At 40.2% G+C, this 23,574-nt stretch overlaps 1 protein-coding gene across 1 annotated transcript in view; it reads right to left on the reverse strand.

Moving 5' to 3' along the window:
• Positions 1 to 23,574, reverse strand: part of TBL1XR1 (TBL1X/Y related 1) — a 465,261-nt gene that overhangs the window by 308,947 nt on the left and 132,740 nt on the right. Inside the window, exon 5 of the mRNA XM_053710155.1 lies at positions 567 to 699. Coding sequence (XP_053566130.1) covers positions 567 to 699 — 133 coding nt within the window. The remainder of the gene's footprint in view (positions 1 to 566; positions 700 to 23,574) is intronic.

A 23,574-nucleotide genomic window follows, 5' to 3' on the forward strand; every position in this document is an offset into this window, starting at 1 on the left:
AGAACCTATGAAATAGACCCCGTAGAAGGAGATCATTGAATTCAAATAGGCAATACTCTCCTCACATCCCTCTGACATTCACTGCACGCTGAGAGGAAAACCGGGCTCCAACCTGCTGCGGAACGCATATCAACGTAGAATCTAGCACAAACTTACTTCACCACCTCCATAGGAGGCAAAGTTTGTAAAACTGATTTGTGGGTGTGGTGAGGGGTGTATTTATAGGCATTTGAGGTTTGAGAAACTTTGCCCCTCCTGGTAGGAATGTATATCCCATACGTCACTAGCTCATGGACTCTTGCTAATTACATGAAATAAATTTGGGGTTTCTTGTCCCTTTAAATTTAAGTAAGCCTAAGGCTAAACACAAGAACCAGTTACACATTTGTATTAGAGCACTGACATTTTTAAATGTAGATATAGAGAAGAGGTATAAAGATACACATATAATTTGAATAAACTGTTTTTAAACTGAGCCAGGTGTAAAATTTCAGGAGCCATACCTGGCTTCAAGGATGTGTCCAGCTAAAAAATAAATAAAAAATGCTATAATGTTTAAAAATTACCCTGAGGCCAGCAGATCGCTAACTGGATTCCAGGCACAAATGAATACTTCTGACTCGTGGCCGCGTAGCACCACTGCCTTGCTGGAAGGGATTTCAACGTCTCCATCAACTTCCATCATATCAGTGTGGTTATCTGTAAAGAAAGCATGAAGCCTAAATGGATGACACTCTTAAAATGATTGAAACCAGCCAATCAAAGAACAAGAAAATTAAGAAACTTAAACAGAGAGATTCTTTGGAAAAGCATTTCTTTTGTATGAGTGCAACTTACAGCTGCAGGAGGGCACAGCTTCAGCTCACATTTAAACTAAATAATGACCTCTAGGTTATTTTGTCGTTGGACTCATGATGCTGTTACAGCTAAATAAGGAACAATATATTCAATACCGATATCTAAGTGGGCCGAATATTAGCTCAACAACAGATAAATATACCGTCCCTCATTAAATTAATTATAAATAAGTTCTTCTGAATACTGAGTTTGTGTCTAAAAAGGCACAGTAAAAAACAAAACTAGACTTTTAGAGTATGCAATGATAAACAACTTTTCAATTTACTTCTCTTATTTTGCTACACACTGCTGCCATAGAATACTAAAGACATGTGCACATTAATGAGTTCAAAGATCCTGCCAAGATTTACTCTTCAACAAGGGATACTAAGAAAAAAAGGCCAGTTTGATAATAGATGGGAAAGTTGTTTAAAAATGCCCTCCGAATGATAAGTTACATTTTGACTTTAATAGCCCTTTAATTTATATCAGGCAATTACAATTTACATTTCATGCAGTTTAAAGAAATAGGACAGATCTTTAAAAAACATAATTTATGTAAGAATTTACCTGATAAATTCATTTCTTTCATATTGGCAAGAGTCCATGAGGCCCACCCTTTTTTTCTATGGTGGTTATGATTTTTTTTGTATAAAGCACAATTATTTTCAGATTCCTTTGTTGATGCTTTCTACTCCTTTCTTTATCACCCCACTACTTGGCTATTCGTTAAACTGAATTGTGGGTGTGGTGAGGGGTGTATTTATAGGAATTTTGAGGTTTGGGAAACTTTGCCCCTCCTGGTAGGATTGTATATCCCATACGTCACTAGCTCATGGACTCTTGCCAATAGCTCATGGACTCTTGCCAATTACATGAAAGAAATTAACAGTGTTAGAAAAATAACTTTCTGATTCTTCTCGCAATCACGTGACAGGAAGTTTAACAGTTTCTCTTATAGAGAATTTTGCTTGACAAAACAAAATTATACATCTTCATGGTCATAGACCATTTTATAAACAAATCTGAAACGTCAAAATAGTGCAGTTTTGCAACGAGAGCTGCAAAGTGATTTAACAAATTAAAGAAATCAAAGTTGTAAAAATCCTTTTTGTCTGATCAATAGAAGAGTCTTATTGGGAACATAAACCAGATTTATAATAACTAAGAAATCAACAAATTCCTTTCAGTAGTATTCAGTGCTAGTCTGCTATACTGCCTCTTGCCTTCTAGTAGTGGTAGAAACTGCCGCCATGTTTTCGCCTCTTTCACCAAAACCCCTCCCCCACCTGCACAGATACAGCAAAGCATTTGGAGAGTAATTGAGAGGAGGTAAACCTGGTTAGAAAAAAAGGAGGACCAACACACAAATGTCAGAATGGTATCCTACTACTGTTAGTGTGAAGAATTGGACTATGATAAGTATAATACAATTTCAGTGATGTATTTAGGACTAGTGAGGACAGTAGCAAGCAATCCATATGAAGATGTGGGTTCATTGAAAAACTTCCTGCCAAAACCTGTATGCTTGGATGAAGAAAATGTTAAAGGGACACTGAACCCACATTTTTTCTTTCGTGATTCAGATAAAGCATGCAATTTTAAGCAACTTTCTAATTTACTCCTATTATCAATTTTTTTTCGTTCCCTTGCAATCTTTAATTTGAAAAATAAGGCATCTAAGATTTTTTTTTTTTTTTTCAGAACTCTGGACAGCACTTTTTTGTTGGTGGATGAATTTATCCACTAATCAACAAGAACAACCCAGGTTGTTCAATAAAAATGGGCCGGCATCTAAACTTAAATTCTTGCATTTCAAATAAAGATACCAAGAGAATGAAGAAAAATTGATAATAGGAGTAAATTAGAAAGTTGCTTAAAATTTCATGCTCTAGCTGAATCACAAAAGAAAAAATTTGGGTTCAGTGTCCCTTTAAGTAAAAGGTTGTAAAGAAAAAAAACAAAAAACGAATCCACAACTCTACGGCAATAAGTTTTCAATTAGAACGTCGGACTTCTTTTCAGCTCATAGACCCTTTTAGCCAAATAAGCTTTTTGTCCTTCCCTGGAAACAGTACAAATAATCAGTACCCCTGGCTTCCTGTTTCTGGTGTTTCTTTGCAAATGTTCTCTTAACTCAGGTCTGTGAAGATTAAGAAAAAAATATCAAATTCCAAGCCCAGAATTCAGCTTTACTGCCAACATCTGCTACAGCAGAACATTTTCTTAGCAATATTAGCAGCCAACTAATCAATGAGCATTAAAGGACCAGTTAACTCCTTAAGGACAAGGCCATTTTTCGATTTCGTACCCTTAATGGCATAGTAAAGTCTAAACTAAACTTTCATGATTCAGATGATGTCATTTTAAACAACTTTCTAAATTTACTTTTATAATCAATTTTATTTTAGTCTCTAGTTATTCTTAGTTGAAGGCTAATATGCTAATTTCTAAGCCCTTGAAGGCCGCCTCAAATTTGAATGCAGTTGACAGTTTTTCACCGCTAGAGGGCATTAGTTCATGTGTTTCATATAGATAACATTGTGCTCATGCATGTGAAGTTATTTAAGAGTTAGCACTAATTGACTGAAATGCAAGTCTGTCAAAAGATCTGAGATAAGGAGTCCGTAAGCAGAAGCTTAGATACAAGGTAATTAAAGAAGTAAAAAGTATATTTCTATAACAGTGTTGGTTTTGTAAAACTGGGGAATGGTAAATAAAGAGATTAACTATCTTTTTAATCTTTTTAAACAATAACATTGTTGGTGTTTACTATCCCTTTAAGGACCAGGGCTATTTTTACATTTCTGTGGTGTTTGTGTTTAGGTGTAAACCATCTAATCACATGACTTTCTCTCATCTAATCCCATGACCCTCTCTGATCCAATCACAGAGAACCACAGTGTATTTAAATTCATGAAAGACCATAATGAGCATCTTGATAAAGGCCTGACTAGGCTAAAACGCGTAGAAATTTGCTCATAACTTGTGAAATTAAGTAGTAGGTAAGGTGGTTGAGACCAACTCTAATTCACAGAGTTGTTTTTTCCTGGAAATACCATCATACCCATGATCTACTTTCTTCTGTCCAGCACTGGAATCTGAGTAATATGGACGCTGTTACAAACTTCACTTGCAATACAACTGCTTGACTTACATATGCGGTAGGTGCGGTGCATTGAGCCTCTTTAATATATGAATTGACTCTATATGCGTAATTCCCACCCATGACCCACATTTGTTAAAAGCAGTCTGATTCATTTTTACTTCAAAGAAACGAAGTCTGTCGTTGCTTATCATTACTCCTGCACTTTGACCTCCTGACCGGAACCGGTCCACAGCACGGGACATCCCGCAAATACGGCTGTGAATGTGTCTTTGAAATTTAACTCACAGTCATTGGATACAAGCCAGAAGATTCTTGCAAGTTTTTCGTTGTTTTAAAAACAACGCAGAGGGAATTTTCCAAGTCATTCATATAAACAGCTGGATCAGACACTCTAATCACTGGCCTGATTGTGAAAGGACGGTAACATTGACTCTGTTTAAATTTTAACATTGTGTTACTTTGCAACATATTATTTTTATAGTTACTTACAGCACTACACACTGATGTTTTATAGTTTATGTTGATTCTTATCCTATTTTAATTGTACTATTTTACTTTGTAACAGATGCCGGCATCGCTTATTGTAATACAATTATAAACAAATATAAACGTTTTTATTATACTCTTGTGTAATCCACATTCCTTATATAGTTCTTTACCTCTCATATGCTGTTTTGTACAGCGCGTTCCCATATCCCCTTGTTCATAACTGGTATTGACACAGAAGGAGAGGATGGTGAACTACCCCCACTACCTTCATTTGAGGAATCATCTTGGGCAACCTTATTAAATGTGACAGTACTGTCCTTACTTTGTCTGGACGCCATGGCACAATTATCACATACCTTGGCCACCATACATAAAGAACATGTTCTATCTGAAGGTACAGACATGTTAGACAGGCTTATACAGGCTATTAATGCAATAAAACCGTTTTTAGACAAAACCGTTACTGTCTCTTTAAATGTTAAACAGAGCACACTTTATTTCTGAATGTGTGAAAAACTATGAAGGAATTATCCGATCCTTACCAAATTTGCACCCTAGTGTCTTAATGCTTTAAAAGTATTGCACCCCAATTTTCAAGTTTGTAACCCCTTAAATGAGGAAACCGGAGCTGTTTTATCAATTAACAATTTTAAACCCACTACAGTCCCAGCCACAGCGTTTGCTGCGGCTTCACCTGTCCTTGGGGTTATCCGCCACAGAAATAAGCCTTCCAGGAACGTTTTTAATGGCCACCAGACCCTCTCACATGAAGCTGCATGCACTGCATCCAAAAGAAACTGCGCAATTAAGGCGCGAAAAAGAGGCTCTGCCTACTAGAGTGAAAGGTGTCTAAACGACTGCCTGGCGCTTAAAAAAGTTACCAAATTATTCTCAGGTTTTTAAAAACACTTCAAACCACATATAAATATTGAATAAAGCAATCGATTTAGCCCACAATAGTGTCAACCAGTATATAGCCCATCAATAAGCCTTCATTCTGTTATGAGTCTAAGAAAATGGCTCACCGATCCCAAAGAGGGAAAATGACAGTCTTCTAGCATTACTAAGTCTTGTTAGAAAATGGACTAGTCATACCTTGAGCAGAAAAGTCTGCAAACTGTTACCCCCAACTGAAGTTCTCTGGGCTCAACAGTCCTGCGTGGGAACAGCAATTGATTTTAGTTACTGCTGCTAAAATCATACTTCTCTTTTAAACAGAACTCTTCATCCTTTTCTGTTTTAGAGTAAATAGTACAAACCGGCACTATTTTAAAATAACAAACACTTGATAGAAGAATAAAAAACTACAACACCACATACTCTTCACCATCTCCGTGGAGATGCTACATGTTCAGAGCGGCAAAGAGAATGACTGGGGGGCGGAGCCAGAGGAGGGGCTATATGGGCAGCTTTTGCTGTGCTCTTTGCCATTTCCTGTTGGGGAAGAGAATATTCCCACAAGTAAGGATGACGCCGTGGACCGGACACACCAATGTTGGAGAAATCCTAATCTTACTCCATGAGTAGCCTTTGGATTCACATCAAAAAATATATTTACGCCATATCTTATGATGGATCTTCCTGGTGACAGGCTTTCGAGCCTGAATCAAGGTATCTATGACCGACTCAGAGAAACCCCGCTTTGATAAAATCAAGCGTTCAATCTCCAAGCAGTCAGTTGCAGAGAAATTAGATTTGGATGCTTGAATGGATCTTGAATCAAAAGGTCCCGTCTCAGTGGCAGAGTCCATGGTGGCAGAGATGACATGTCCACCAGGTCTGCATACCAAGTCCTGTATGGCCACGCAGGCGCTATCAAAATCACTGAAGCTCTCTCCTGTTTGATTCTGGCAAACAGACGCGGAAGGAGAGGGAATGGTGGAAACACATAAGCCAGGTTGAACGGCCAGGGTACTGCTAGAGCATCTATCAGTACTGCCTCAGGATCCCTTGACCTGGATCCGTAACGAGGAAGTTTGGCGTTCTGACGAGACGCCATCAGATCCAATTCTGGTGTGCCCTATAGCTGAACCAGTTGAGCAAACACCTCTGGATGGAGCTCCCACTCCCCCGGATGAAAAGTCTGACGACTTAGAAAATCTGCCTCCCAGTTCTCCACCCCTGGGATATAGATCGCTGATAGATGGCAAGAGTGAGTCTCTGCCCATCGGATTATCCTGGAAACTTCTATCATCGCAAAGGAACTCCTTGTTCCCCTCTGATGATTGATATAAGCTACAGTCGTGATGTTGTCCAACTGAAACCTGATGAATCCGGCTGAGGTCACGCCTGAAGAGCATTGAATATCGCTCTTAATTCCAGAATATTTATCGGTAGGAGGGCCTCCTCCTGAGTCCACAAACCCTGTGCTTTCAGGGAATTCCAGACTGCACCCCAGCCCAGTAGGCTGGCGTCCGTCGTCACAAAAACCCACGCTGGCCTGCGGAAACACATTCCCCTGGACAGGTGATCCTGTGACAACCACCAAAGAAGAGAGTCTCTGGTGTCTTGATCCAAATTTATCTGAGGAGATAAATCTGTATAATCCCCATTCCACTGTTTGAGCATGCATAGTTGCAGTGGTCTGAGATGCAAGCCAGCAAACGGAACTATGTCCATTGACGCAACCATAAGTCCGATTACCTCCATACACTGAGCAACTGACGGCCAAGGAATGGAATGAAGAGCTCGGCAGGTGGTTAAAATCTTTGATTTCGGGGCGGAGCCGGCCAAGGAAGGCAATGGCCACAATCTGAATGAGCTTAGAGCCAAATGCTTCGTTAGACTACTTGTTATGGGGGATACCTCAGCCTTCTGATCCACAAAAGTGAGTAGAAAGCTCATGAAGTGACAGGGAATACATTCCTATATATTCCCCTGATAATTTCAGCACAATGGCCTTACAAAATAGGACCTCACATCGGGCAGAGCGGAACAACAAGCGCCATCTTGGAACGGAGATACACAGAGGCTGAAGAGACTGACTTGATAATCTTATTTGCAGCCTGAGGCTATACAGCGAATATTTGTATTGGAATACTTATACGGATACAGTGAGGGAGTTTCTCTACGGAACCATACACGCATATCATTGCACATATCTACTGGGGCCTAAAACACACCCGTAACAGGAACGGATGACCCCCGAACAGATATAAAATAATTCCCAGTCCGATAAGCAGCACTTCAGCCCAATAAGAAATCACTCAGGGAGATAGTGATAAATCAAGCTTCAGAGGATAGAGAGGAACAAATAAAGAAGGGGAAACATAAAGAAAATGCATCTGGCCCACATTTTAGTTGAGCTCAGCTCCCGCTTAGACCTACAACAGGCGGAAATTATACATACTCTGAGATCTCTCTCTGGCTGCCCTGCTAGGGTAAACTTCAGTCAAGGCATTTCTCAAGATTTACCTGTAGATCTACATGAAGCAGAGCCGGAACCTAGCGCTGACCGTGGGTCGCAGCAGCGCTCGGCGCACGCTAATGCCGAGGTAAAGGATAGAGAGTCATCTAGTACACCAGCCTCCCCACAGTGTCTGCCGTTTGTGGGAGCTGGGGAGAGAATGGAAGACTCGGCAGCCACAAAACGCCCATTGCCTCCAGTGGGGATAGTAGAGAAAAGACAGCCGACTAGAAATTTCCTACAGTTCAAAACAGTCTCTCCCCGGCCCCTGCCCTGCACATTAGTAGTCGAAAAGAGGAGCCCGGACATACCGCATACAGGTTCATCTTACAAGCGGCTCTCATTTCACCACCTGCAACTCTGGAGATTGTTCTTACTGAGATACCTCTATAGGTGGATTGACAGAGCTGGAGTCGGCTGATCGGTAACATTTTGCACCATGAGATCCTACTGTCTACGTTTTTCATGACCCTGAATCTTTTGTTATTTTTCTTCTCTAAGAAATGCATGAATGGGGTAATTTAACATGATTATGACGGCTGACTGCCCGAGATATATTCCCCTACTTTTGCAGTACTCTACAATATTTGACAGGACAGATGAAATAAAGTACCTAGTTGAGCTGGATCTATTGGCCCTCTAAAACCCAGCAGCAAGAAGACGATTCACTACAAGGGACATAAAATAATAGTTTGCAGCAACCTGGGTGGTGTACGCAGGTTTGAATGCTAAGTGAATCTTGCAAGTGGCCTGTTACTAATTTTGTTTATGAGATGGGTCTCCTTTACCAAGACTGTGAAATCTGATGCACCCAGCTACTTTCAAAGTTACAAAGAGACTCAAACCTAGAGTTAACAGCTAAGCCTATTCTATCTAATTGTACATGGCATTCTTGTTAGCCCTTTAGAAGATAGAGATTCAGTATTAGAGTAGGGAGTAATGTAATAATCTTAGTTTTATATATGTAAGTTGCGACTAACTACTCTGCCTATTGTTCATTAATATTCGTGCAACTGCAGTTTAGAATGTTTGTTTATTAGTTGTTGTATACCATACTATGTTGTTTTTTTTTTCTTTTCTATCGTGGCTAAGAAAGGTAAAGTTCCCATGCTTGTTGTCTATATTTAGTAGCTTTTCTCAGTATTTTCCATCACACTACTCATTTTCCACGCTCCCGGAGCTATATCTATATGTATTTCCAGTCTACATAAATCACAACAGGAGCTTTTATTGTGGGTTATATTATATCTTGAACCCCTCCCCCTATACTTCCCTTTTATATGGCTGAGATCTCACTAAGGGGAAAACTGGAAATAGCGTGTGAAAAATTAGTTCTAATTAGGGTATATTTATGCCCACAACTGATGTTAACACATATAGGTCAGGTTTGCTACGTATAATTTAGTTAATACTGCTTATTATACTGCTTGTTGCTTGTCTATAATCCACCATGCAGCCTGCTACTCTCCCTATATAAATGCATAAGGAGTCTTTAATAATATGTATTTTTTTTATATATATATATATATATATATATATATATACACACACACTTCTACTTAGCCTGAGGACTGATAGGATGCTATTTAGCTTATACACATGAGTGTATTATTGTAGCTTAAATTGTTTTATGATACCACAGAGTGCGATATCCCCTAGTTCCTCCCTCTTTTTGTGTCCTAATTACCCTGTTACAGGGCAAACCTGGAGAAATCTGCAGTTATTGTTTTCTGGCTAATGTAATTAGAATGTTAAATGTAACCTATAGGATGTTTATATCTTTAATCTCTTAATGTTACTTTTTATTAGAGGGCATTTGCTCTCCTAATGAATACTGCTCATATATTTCCGTCTCATGCATAGCTGCACTATTATAAGCTTAGGATGTCAATATAGATATGGAAAATTGATCCATTTTGTGACATATGTATAGGTCTATCTGCTGTAATAGTATATGTTTGACAAGTTAGGTTTGCTTTGTATAAAGCAGTCTCAGAAATGCAGAGATGCCACATCTCACCATCTACTTTAATAGTGATTATATATCTCACGTTAATTATGGTTATATATTTTGTGCCCTAACCATGCATAGTCCTCTACAAATGTATATTAGCGAGACTTTTCACTTTAGGTAACATAACAGTCAGGGGTTCTCATATCTAGATAACCATATTTGTTCATAAAAGCCCCTGAAACATGTCTTTGCTCTCACCCTGTAGATATGCATTTTACTTACTAGCCTGAATAATCTCCCACCCTAATCACATAGATAAACAACTAGTTTGGCACCTGGCAATAATATAGCTCTAAAGTTGCAAGAGGTACTTACCCCTTTCTTAAAATAAGGTCTAAACACCTCCCCTATGTCAGTTATGCTATGATCAGGAGATGAGACAGTGTATCCTAAGTACTGCAATCCGAATATGGATCTAATTTATATATACGTATAAACATATAGAAGGCCTGCTGTACAGTAATAGTACGGATCTGCTCAGATCTATTAATTCAGGACATTGCTTTGTGCACTCCCCGTCTGAAGTCACACAGTTTTCTGCCAGTTCTGTCTCTCAACCCCAACTTATGATCTATACTCAAGCATTATATGTCCGCCTGTTCACTGCTAATGTTCGCATTTTTGGCATATCTGTCTGCAGTTTAGACCCAACACTGACATATCGAGCTTATAACTATTTTCATCTACTCACTACTAATGTTTGCATTTTTTTATCACATCTGTTTGCAGTTCAGATTCAACATGGACAGATCAGGTCTATAACTATTACATTGCAACAGTCACACATATTAGGAGTGCCTTCTAGCTAAATTAATATACCCCTCATGGCCCAGATCTGTACACGCCATGTTTGATTGTACTACTTTTGGCGGTAAGGCTATGTGGCTTAAATGTTTATATTTAAATATCCTTATATAAGCTTGATATGTCCCCTTTTACATTACATTAGAATTCTTATAAGCGCTATTTAACAGATATCAGCTAGAACCTATACATAGAGTTAGTATAATATGACTGGAACAGCTGTTATGCATTTCACAAGCCTCATGCTTGCTATAAAGGGTTCATATATTGGTTGCAATTGCAGAATTGATGCCCTGTATATAAGTACGTGCCTATTTGTTCACTAATTACTATGCATTTCTATTCATTTTCTGTACGAGGATTGCTTGGGCACATGTTTTATGTGCTCTTATTAGTTTATATTGACTATCTGATTTATCTACAACTTTCCAGTAACTCTCTTAGAGGCCCCCTCACATTCCTCTTGTCGCACTTTTATAAGGCTCCGCCCCCACACACACACACCCCACTCACCCCCATGTTTGACTAGCGGTGCTTATCCGCTGAATATCCTCCCCCCCCATACCCTGAAGCTCACAAAAAAAAAAAAAAAAAAAAAACTATTTGTCTACCAGTTTTCTTCATTATACCCTTAGAGGCCGTATGGCCTGAGAGTTGGTTGCTAACTGGTTAGTCATTTACGCTATCTATCATAAAATCGAGGTTTCATTAGCCTACTTATTACATACTGTATAATTCTTGAAATAACTTGCTCAATTTTCACTGTATTTTACATTTATGATGTTCACATGCGATTTCTGTTATGTGTTTTCTCTGTAAAACCTCAATAAAAAAATCTTAAAAAAAAAAAAAACTTTGATTTCCTGACCTCCGTCAGAAATATTTTCCTGTCCACCTAATCTATCAGAGTTCCCAGGAATGGAACTCTTGTGAGAGGAATAAGTGAACTATTTTTCACGTTCACCTTCCACCCATGAGATCTTAGAAAGGCCAACACTAAGTCTGTGTGAGACTTGGCAAGTTGGAAAGTCGAGGCTTGAATTAAGATGTCGTCTAGATAAGGCGCCACTGCTATGCCCCTCGGCCTTAGGACCGACAGAAGGGACCCTAGCACCTTTGTGAAGATTTTTGGCGCTGTGGCCAACCCGAAGGGAAGAGCCACAAACTGGTAATGACTGTCCAGAAAGGCAAACGTGAGGAACTGGTAATGATCTTTGTGGATAGGAATGGGTAGATACATAGTAACATAGTAGATAAGGTTGAAAAAAGACTGAAGTCCATCGAGTTCAACCTATACAAATCTAAAATACTTTCAAAAAGCTCCAGTTAAGCTTAAATAACCCCATTAAAATGTGACCCATTTAATACTAGCAATCATATCCATGAATTTTGTTTATATACAGAAATTTATCCAGACTATTTTTAAATGTATCTATGGTATTGGCATTCACTACCTCCTTTGGTAATGAGTTCCACAATTTTATTGCTCTTACAGTGAAAAAACGTTTCCGTTGCAGGAGATTAAATCTCCTTTCCTCCAACCTTAAATTATGACCTCTTGGAATAAACAGAGCTTCTGCCATCTCTGTATATGGGCCTTGAATATATTTATATAAAGTAATCATGTCACCTCTCAAGCGCCTATTTTCTAAAGAAAACAGACCCAGTTTGGCTAGCCTCTCCACATAGGTTAATTTCTCCAATCCCCTTATTAGCTTTGTGGCCCTTCTCTGAACTTTTTCTAGTTCTGCAATATCTTTTTTAGCAATCGGTCCCCAGAACTGCACTCCAAACTCAAGGTGAGGTCTTACCAGGGCTTTATATAATGACAGAATTATGCTTTCCTCCCTTGAATCAATGCCTCTTTTAATACATGCTAGTATCTTATTAGCCTTTGAAGCCGCTGCCCTGCATTGTGCACCCATCTTTAGCTTGTTATCTATTACTACTCCCAAATCCCTTTCCTCCTGTGTTTGGCTAAGTCTTGTCCCATTTAAAAAATACGTAGCCTGCTTATTTTTACTTCCAAAATGTAGAACCTTGCATTTTTCCGTATTAAATCTCATTTTCCACTCACTTGCCCATAGTTCTAATTTTAGCAAATCCCTTTGTAAAGAGAGTTCGTCCTGCTCTGACCTAATGACCTTACTTAACTTAGTATCATCCGCAAAAATAGAGATGTCGCTATTTAATCCTTGCTCCAAGTCATTTATAAAAATATTAAAAAGAACAGGGCCCAGTACTGATCCCTGGGGGACGCCACTGATTACCTTTGTCCAATATGAGTATGATCCATTTACTACTACTCGTTGCTCCCTATCTTTTATCCAGTTATTTATCCATGAGCTAACATTTTCAGCTATTCCCAGTCCCTTAATTTTGTGCATTAATCTCTAATGTGGCACTGTATCAAATGCCTTTGCAAAATCTAAGTATATCACATCAACTGATCCCCCTTTATCTATATTTTTACTTACTTCCTCGTAGAATCTAATTAGATTAGTTTGACATGATCTATTTCTCCTAAAGCCATGCTGATTAGAACTCATAATCTTGTTTACACGAATATGCTCATCAATATAATCCCTTCAAATATCTTCCCCACTATTGATGTCAGACTAACTGGTCTATAGCTTCCTGGATCATCCCTGCTTCCCTTTTTGAAGAGTAGCACCACATCAGCTTTACGCCAATCCTGGGGTACCATGCCTGAGGATAATGAGTCTTGAAAAATTAAGAGTAAAGGTTTGTCTATAACAGTGCTAAGTTCCCTTAACACCCTTGGGTGTATTCCATCTGGCCCTGGAGTTTTATTTACCTTAATATTTTCCAGTTTTTTCCTGATATCCTCTAAACAAAACCAAGTTAGTGGTATGGTCTGGCATGTTCTATTCTGTTCCAAAGTATCATTCAATAGTTCCTCTCTTGTGAGAAGAAAAAAACTGGTTTAGTACCTCAGCCTTCTCCCTGTCATTATTTATCATGCTACCCTCCACGCATTTTAATGTACCTATATTACCCTTCTTAGATTTTTTTGCTATTTATGTACTTAAAGAACCTTTTAGGGTTAGACTTAGAATCCTTGGCAATTAATTTTTCATTTTCAATTTTTGCTAATTTGATTGCTTTTTTGCATGCTTTGTTACATTCCTTATAAATATTGTATGCTGAGTCTGTACTATTTTCTTTTAATAATTTAAATGCCCTACGTTTTTTCCCAATTTCTCTTAACACATTTTTATTTAGCCATAACGGCTTTGTTTTTTTATTTTTATAACCATATGGTATGTGTTGATATGTATATTTATTTAACACATTTTTAAATATTATCCATTTATCCTCTGTATTTTTATTAGAAAATACATTGTCCCAATTTATATTATTTAATGATTTCCTTAAATCGTTGAATTTTGCTTTCTTGAAATTAAAAGTCTTAGTTAAGCCTTTAAAACACTGCATATGAAAAGAGATTTCAAACGTGACCATGTTATGATCACTGTTACCCAAATGTTCTTTAACTTCTATGTTTGATATTGTACCTGTATTGTTTGATAGCACTAAATCCAATATAGCTTTACTCCTAGTTGGCTTCTCTATTAATTGTGACAAGAAGTTATCCCTGAGAACATTTAAAAATCTATCCCCCTTAGCTGAATTACTAGTTTCATTGGCCCAGTTTATATCAGGATAGTTAAAATCTCCCATAATTACAGCACTGTTATTAGCAGCCTTACCTATTTGGATAAGTAGTTGAGTTTCCTCCGGGTCACTAATCTTGGGAGGCTTGTAGCATGTTGCTAGTAATATTTTTTTAGGATTTTCCTCCCCCACTCTTTATTTCAACCCACAGGGTCTCTACATTGTCACTTGTAACATAAATATCTTCCCTTATTGTAGGTTTAAGGTTAGGTTTAATATACATGCAGATTCCTCCACCCCTTTTATTATTCCTGTCCCTCCTAAATAATGTATACCCCTCTAAGTTAACTGCCCAGTCATGTGAATCATCCCACCAAGTTTCAGTTATACTGATAACATCATAGTCCTCTACTGCAACTAAGAGCGTCAGCTCCCCCATTTTACCTGTCATGCTTCTTGCATTTGATGTCATACATTTAATTTTCATGTGCTTTCTGCTGCTACTTGGTGTGCTTTCCTCTATACTTTCTAATGTGACATTTCTTAAGTCATCCCTTCCTTGAGATATTAAGGGAGTGACATATTCATAGACTGATCTCTCTGTTCTATTGTGTTCTAACTGACCCTCCCCCCCTTTGCCTAGTTTAAAAGGTTCTCTAAACGTGCTACCATCCTTTCCCCCAACACACATGCACCCATGTCATTCAGGTGCAATCCATCCTTACTGTACAAATTGTACCCTAGTGAAAAATCAGCCCAGTGTTCTAAAAAGTCAAACCCCTCATTTTTACACCATGTTTTTAGCCATGAATTAACAGACCTTAACTCCTTCTGCCTTACTGAGTTAACACACGGCACTGGTAATATCTCAGAAAATATTACTTTGGAGGTCTTTGCTTTAAGCTTGCTACCTAACTCCCTGAAGTCATTTTTTAGGACTCTCCATCACCCACCGATTCCTTCATTAGTACCAATATGCACCATGACTGCAGGATCAGACCCACATCCCTCTAACAATCTATCAATACGTTCCACAATATGCCTAACACAAGCCCCTGGAAGACAGCAAAGTGTTCTATGTAAAGGGTCTGGATGACAAATTACCCTATCAACCTTCCTAATAATAGAGTCTCCTACCACCAACATGTGCCTCTGGCCCTGACTTGTATGCCCCTCTTCCATGACTGAAGGACTACCCACCATAGTATGCTCCTCTTCCACAAAGGACTGTTCACTATACTAGGCAACACAGCCCTATCTGACACTGCCACCCCTGAACTGATATCCCCAACATCTTCACTTAATCCGGCAAATCTATTGGGGTGTACCTGCTCAGAACTGGCCTGTCTCCTTTAGATCCACGGTAGTCATATATGGACCCTCTTGGATCATTGGTAAAATAGTCCAAATGGTCTCCATCTTGAAGGATGGAACTCTGAAGGAATTGGTTTAGGATCTTGAGATCTAGAATTGGTCTGAAGGTTCCCTCTTTTTTGGGAAATACAAACAGATTGGAGTAGAAACCTTGCCCCTGTTCTGTTTTCGGAACTGGGCAGATCACTCCCATGGTAAAAAGGTCTTCTACAAAGCGTAAGAACGCCTCTCTATTTGTCTGGTTTACAGACAATTGAGAAAGATGGAACCTCCCCCTTGGAGGAGAATCTTTGAAATCTAGGAGATACCCCTGGGTTACAATTTCTATGGCACAGGAGTCCTGAACGTCTCTTGTCCAGGCCTGAGCAAAGAGAGAAAGTCTGCCCCCTACTTGATCCGGTCCCGGATCGGGGGCTACCCCTTCATGCTGTCTTAGTGGCAGCAGCAGGCTTTTTGGCCTGTTTACCCTTGTTCCAAGCCTGGTTAGGTCTCCAGATTGAGCAAAGTTCCCCTCTTGCTTTGCAGCAGGGGAAGAGGAAGCGGGACCTCCCTTGAAGTTTCGAAAGGAACGAAAATTATTTTGTTTGGTCCTTGTCTTATTTGACTTATATTGAGGGAGGGCATGACCCTTCCCTCCAGTGATGTCTGAAATGATCTCTTTCAGTGCAGGCCCGAATAGGGTCTTACCTTTGAAAGGGATGGTCAAAAGCTTAGATTTAGATGACACATCAGCTGACCAGGACTTAAGCCATAACGCTCTTCGCGCTAAAATGGCAAAACCTGAATTCTTTGCAGCTAAGCTTTAGAAGGATTGCACCACAAGTAACAAAGCAATAGACCCCCAAATAAAAAAAACGGATTGATAAGTGTCTAAAACCGGTTAAAAACCTGACAGCACCTTGCCACAGCTCTGCTGTGGCCCTACCTGCCCTTAGGAAGTGATAATATGGGGTTTAAAGCTTCAATTAGTTCCTCAGAAGACTCTCAGGACCTCAGGAGACGTTGCTTGCTGCTTGTAAATGTAGGCAAGTGATAATATGGGGTTTAAAGCTTCAATTAGTTCCTCAGAAGACTCTCAGGACCTCAGGAGACGTTGCTTGCTGCTTGTAAATGTAGGCCCCGCCCACCTCACTCGATGTTGCTGGGGCCTACACAAAACTAACAAACCCTGCCTGAAAGCCATGTAGGTTATAAACAACCCCAAAGAACCCTCAAGCAAATATCCCATAAAACAGAAAACAATACTCCCAGACACAAAAACGTTTGTCCCAAATTCACATAAACTGAGTGCCCACAAAAAATTAACCCTTTATGCAATCTAGTAAAAACCTCTGATAACACTAGAATTACTGCTTCCCCTTCCCCTAATGGGGACACTGTCAGCCTTTCTGAGTTAACACAGTCTCTGCAGGAAATATGACTGAACATACCTGATTGCTGTAAAGCAAGAAACCATTCCTCACACTGAAGTTTTCCTGTACTCCTCAGCTCATGTGGGAACAGCAGTGGACCTTAGTTACAAATGCTAAGATCATCATCCTCCAGGCAGAAATCTTCATCTATGTCCTGCCTGAGAGTAAATAGTACAACACCGGTACCATTTAAAAATAACAAACACTTGATTGAAGATAAAATAAAACTAACAGTTTAACACCTCTTCTCTTTACTCTTCCTGCTTAGAGCCAGCAAAGAGAATGACTGGAGGGTGGAGCTATATAGACAGCTCTGCTGTGGTGCTCTCTTTGCTACTTCCTGACAGGAAGGACAATATCCCACAAGTTAGGATGAATCCGTGGACTCGGTACATCTTGCAAAAGAAATATCTGTTATTTTTAGAGCGGACTAGATATTTTCCCCTAACCTTATATAGCTGGTTATTTACCATTGCATATAGATATTCAAGATATGTTTTATGTTAGAATGAAGTCAAGGGTTACTTTATTGAGAGGCCCCTTGCCAAGCTGGAAGTTCTACCTCTTTTCTAACAGTTTTTGTTTAGCTTAATTATAAAACTGTGCTCTGCTGCTTAAAATTGGGAAAACAGTTAAAGACTAGCTTTAGTCTGTATGTGGATTCTATTTAAAATATAGGAAACAATTATTCGTTCTTTTTTTATCCGATTAGTCGATTAATCGAAAAAAATAATCGTCTGATTAATCAATTAAGAAAATAATCGTTAGTTGCAGCCTTATAATTTAGAAACACTTCTAGCTGGAGAGATAGCCAAAAGGAACAATACTTTCCAAGAAAGTAGTTTAATATCCAGAGAATGCATAGGCTCAAACGGAGGAGCCTGCAAAGCCTTTAAAAACAAATTAAGACTCCAAAGGGGAGAAATTGACTTAAAGGGACAGTCTACACCAGAATTTGTATTGTTTTAAAAGATAGGCAATCCCTTATTACCCATTCCCCAGTTTTGAATAACCAACACAGTTATAATTAAAATAATTTTAACCTCTGTGATTATCTTGTATCAAAGCCTCTGCAAACTGCCCCTTTATTTCAGTTCTTTTGACAGACTTGCAGTTTAGCCAATCAGTGCCTGCTCCCAGATAACTTCACGTGCACGAGCACAGTGTTATCTATATGAAACACATGAACTAACACCCTCTAGTGGTGAAAAACTTTTAAAATGCATTCCGAAAAGAGGTGGCCTTCAAGGTCTAAGAAATTAGCATATGAACCTCCAAGGTTAAGCTTTTAACTAAGAATACCAACAGAACAAAGCAAAATTGGTGATAAAAGTAAATTGGAAAATTGTTATAAATAACATGCCCTATCTGAATCATGTAAGTTTATTTTGGCCTGGACTGTCTCTTTAATAACAAGCTTGAAACAAACAAAGCCTGAACAAAACAGTGAAAGTCAGGAAGATTAACACTCTTTCTATGAAATAAAACAGAAAGGGAAGAATTTGTCCCTTCAAAATACTTGCAGACAAACCTTTATCCAAACCATCCTGAAGAAACTGTAAAATATTCTAAAAGAATGCCAAGACAATTTATGAGGATACAATGAAATATAGGTTTTCCGAACCCGATAATAAATCTTCCTTGAAACAGACTTACGAGCCTGTAGCATAGTATTAATCACTGAGTCAGAGAAACCTCTATGACTAAGCACTAAGCGTTCAATTTCCATCCTGACGGAAAAATGGCGCTTGAGACAGAATGTCTGGTCTTAACAGAAGTGGATAAGGTTGGCAGGTTGGCAACTTGACAAGTTCCGCAAACCAAAATCTGTGAGGCCATGATGGTGTTATCCGAAACACATGCGATTGTTACATTATGATCTTGGACATCACCCTTGGAAGAAGAACTAGACGTAAGCAGGTTGGTAAGACCAAGGAACTGCCAACGCATCCATTATCTCCGCCTGAGGATCCCTTGACCTGGAAAGATACCTGGGAAATTTCAGGTTTAGATGGGACTCCACCATCTGTACAATCTGACAAAATACAGCTGGATGGAGAGACCACTCGCCTGGATGTAAAGTCTGACATCTGAGATAATCCGCTTCTCAATTGTCTATAACCGGGATATGTATTGCAGAAATTATACAGGAGTTGCATTCTGCCCAGGAAAGCATTTGAGATACTTCTTTCATCGTTAAAGGACTGCGAGTCCTACCCTGATGATTGACATATGCCACAGTTGTTATATTGTCTGTCTGAAAATGAATGAATGAATGATTATCTCTTTAATAGAGGCAAAGCCTGAAGAGCCCTGAAAATAGCAAAGCGTTCTAAATACATAATTTATGCTTACCTGATAAATTTATTTCTCTTGTAGTGTGTTCAGTCCACGGGTCATCCATTACTTATGGGATATATTCTCCCCCCAACAGGAAGTTGCAAGAGGATCACCCAAGCAGAGCTGCTACATAGCTCCTCGCCTGACATGTCATATCCAGTCACTCGACCGAAACAAGACGAGAAAGGAGAAACTATAGGGTGCAGTGGTGACTGGAGTTTTAATTAAAATTTAGAGCTGCCTCAAAAAGACAGGGCGGGCCGTGGACTGAACACACTACAAGAGAAATAAAATTTATCAGGTAAGCATAAATTATGTTTTCTCTTGTTAAGTGTGTTCAGTCCACGGGTCATCCATTACTTATGGGATACCAATACCAAAGCTAAAGTACACGGATGATGGGAGGGACAAGGCAGGAACATTAAACAGAAGGAACCACTGCCTGTAGAACCTTTCTCCCAAAAACAGCCTCCGAAGAAGCAAAAGTGTCAAATTTGTAAAATTTTGAAAAGGTATGAAGTAAAGACCAAGTTGCAGCCTTGCAAATCTGTTCAACAGAGGCCTCATTCTTAAAGGCCCAGGTGGAAGCCACAGCTCTAGTGGAATGAGCTGTAATTCTTTCAGGGGGCTGCTGTCCAGCAGTCTCATAGGCTAACCGTATTATGCTACGAAGCCAAAAAGAGAGAGAGGTGGCCGAAGCCTTTTGACCTCTCCTCTGTCCAGAATAAACGACAAACAGAGAAGAAGTTTGCCGAAAATCTTTAGTTGCCTGTAAGTAGAACTTTAGGGCACGGACTACGTCCAAATTATGCAAAAGACGTTCCTTCTTTGAAGAAGGATTAGGACATAATGATGGAACAACAATCTCTTGATTGATATTCCTGTTAAAAACAACCTTAGGTAAAAACCAAGGTTTAGTACGCAGAACTACCTTGTCTGAATGAAAAATCAGATAAGGAGAATCACAATGTAAGGCAGATAACTCCGAGACTCTTCGAGCCGAGGAAATAGCCATCAAAAACAGAACTTTCCAAGATAAAAGCTTAATATCAATGGAATGAAGGGGTTCGAACGGAAAACCCTGAAGAACTTTATAAACCAAGTTTAAGCTCCACGGAGGAGCAACAGTTTTAAACACAGGCTTAATCCTAGCCAAAGCCTGACAAAAAGCCTGGACGTCTGGATTCTCTGCCAGACGTTTGTGTAAAAGAATAGACAGAGCAGAAATCTGCCCCTTTAACGAACTAGCGGATAAACCCTTTTCTAAACCCTCTTGTAGAAAGGCCAATATCCTAGGAATCCTAACCTTACTCCATGAGTAACTCTTGGATTCACACCAATATAAATATTTACGCCATATCTTATGGTAAATTTTTCTGGTAACAGGTTTCCGAGCCTGTATTAATGTATCAATAACCGACTCCGAAAAACCACGCTTTGATAGAATCAAGCGTTCAATCTCCATGCAGTCAGCCTCAGAGAAATTAGGCTTGGATGGTTGAAAGGACCCTGAATTAGAAGGTCCTGCCTCAGAGGCAGAGACCATGGTGGACAGGACGACATGTCCACTAGGTCTGAATACCAGGTCCTGCGTGGCCACGCAGGTGCTATCAGAATGACCGATGCTCTCTCCTGTTTGATCCTGGCAATCAGTCGAGGCAGTAACGGAAACGGTGGAAACACGTAAGCCATGTTGAAAACCCAAGGGGCTGCTAGTGCATCTATCAGCACCGCTCCCGGGTCCCTGGACCTGGATCCGTAACAAGGAAGCTTGGCGTTCTGGCGAGATGCCATGAGATCCAGTTCCGGTTCGCCCCAACGAAGAATTAGTTGAGCAAATACCTCCGGGTGAAGTTCCCACTCCCCCGGATGAAAAGTCTGGCGACTTAGAAAGTCCGCCTCCCAGTTCTCCACGCCTGGGATGTAGATCACTGACAGGTGGCAAGAGTGAGACTCTGCCCAGCGAATTATCTTCGAGACTTCTAACATCGCTAGGGAACTCCTGGTTCCCCCTTGATGATTGATGTAAGCCACAGTCGTGATGTTGTCCGACTGAAATCTGATGAACCTCAGTGTTGCTAACTGAGGCCAAGCTAGAAGAGCATTGAACATTGCTCTTAATTCCAGAATGTTTATTGGAAGGAGTTTCTCCTCCGGAGTCCACGATCCCTGAGCCTTCAGGGAATTCCAGACTGCGCCCCAGCCTAGTAGGCTGGCATCTGTTGTTACAATCGTCCAATCTGGTCTGCGAAAAGTCATTCCTTTGGACAGATGAACCCGAGACAACCACCAGAGAAGAGAATCTCTGGTCTCCTGGTCCAGATTTAGTAAAGGGGACAGATCTGAGTAATCCCCATTCCACTGACTTAGCATGCATAATTGCAGCGGTCTGAGATGCAGGCGCGCAAATGGCACTATGTCCATTGCCGCGACCATTAAGCCGATTACTTCCATGCACTGAGCTACAGATGGGCTTGGAATGGAATGAAGGACACGGCAAGCATTTAGGATTTTTGATAACCTGGACTCCGTCAGGTAAATCTTCAACTCTACAGAATCTATAAGAGTCCCTAGAAAAGGAACCCTTGTGAGTGGTAACAGAGAATTCTTTTCCATGTTCACTTTCCACCCATGCAACCTCAGAAATGCTAGAACTATCTCTGTATGAGACTTTGCATTTTGAAAACTCGACGCTTGTATCAGAATGTCGTCTAGGTACGGGGCCACCGCTATGCCTCGCGGTCTTAGTACCGCCAGAAGCGAGCCCAGAACCTTTGTAAAAATTCTCGGGGCCGTAGCTAACCCGAAGGGAAGAGCTACAAACTGGTAATGCCTGTCTAGAAAGGCAAACCTTAGGTACTGATAATGATCTTTGTGAATCGGTATGTGAAGGTAGGCATCCTTTAAGTCCACTGTGGTCATATACTGACCATCTTGGATCATGGGTAGGATGGTTCGAATAGTTTCCATTTTGAACGATGGCCTGAAGGTTCCCTCTTTTTTGGGAACCACAAACAGATTTGAGTAAAAACCTTGCCCTTGTTCCATCCGCGGAACGGGGTGGATCACTCCCATTACTAAGAGGTCTTGTACGCATTGTAGAAATGCCTCTTTCTTTATTAGGTTTGTTGATAACCTTGACAGATGAAATCTCCCTTGTGGAGGAGAAGTTTTGAAGTCCAGAAGGTAACCCTGAGATATGATCTCCAACGTCCAGGGATCCTGGACATCTCTTGCCCAAGCCTGGGCGAAGAGAGAAAGTCTGCCCCCCACTAGATCCGTTTCCGGATAGGGGGCCCTTTCTTCATGCTGTTTTAGGGGCAGAAGTAGGCTTTCTGGCCTGCTTGCCCTTGTTCCAGGACTGGTTGCTCTTCCAACCCTGTCTGTAACGAGCAGCAGTTCCTTCCTGTTTTGGAGCGGAGGAAGTTGATGCTGCTCCTGCCTTGAAATTACGAAAGGCACGAAAATTACACTGTTTGGCCTTTGATTTGGCCCTGTCCTGAGGAAGGGTGTGGCCCTTACCTCCAGTAATATCAGCAATAATTTCTTTGAAGCCGGGCCCGAATAAGGTTTGCCCTTTGAAAGGAATATTAAGCAATTTAGATTTAGAAGTCACATCTGCTGACCAGGATTTAAGCCATAGCGCTCTGCGCGCCTGAATGGCGAATCCGGAGTTCTTAGCCGTTAGTTTGGTTAAATGCACAACAGCATCTGAAACAAATGCATTAGCTAGCTTAAGTGCTTTAAGCTTGTTCATAATCTCATCCAATGGTGCTGTGCGAATCGCCTCTTCCAGAGACTCAAACCAAAATGACGCTGCAGCAGTGACGGGCGCAATGCATGCAAGGGGCTGTAATATAAAACCTTGTTGAACAAACATTTTCTTAAGGTAACCTTCTAATTTTTTATCCATTGGATCTGAGAAAGCACAACTATCCTCCACCGGGATAGTGGTACGCTTGGCTAAAGTAGAAACTGCTCCCTCCACCTTAGGGACCGTCTGCCATAAGTCTCGTGTGGTGGCGTCTATTGGGAACATTTTTCTAAATATCGGGGGGGGGGGGGGGAAAGGCACACCGGGTCTATCCCACTCCTTGCTAATAATCTCTGTAAGCCTTTTAGGTATAGGGAAAACGTCAGTACACACCGG

The sequence above is a fragment of the Bombina bombina genome, chromosome 4 (assembly GCF_027579735.1).
Source record: "Bombina bombina isolate aBomBom1 chromosome 4, aBomBom1.pri, whole genome shotgun sequence".
NCBI lineage: Eukaryota > Metazoa > Chordata > Amphibia > Anura > Bombinatoridae > Bombina > Bombina bombina.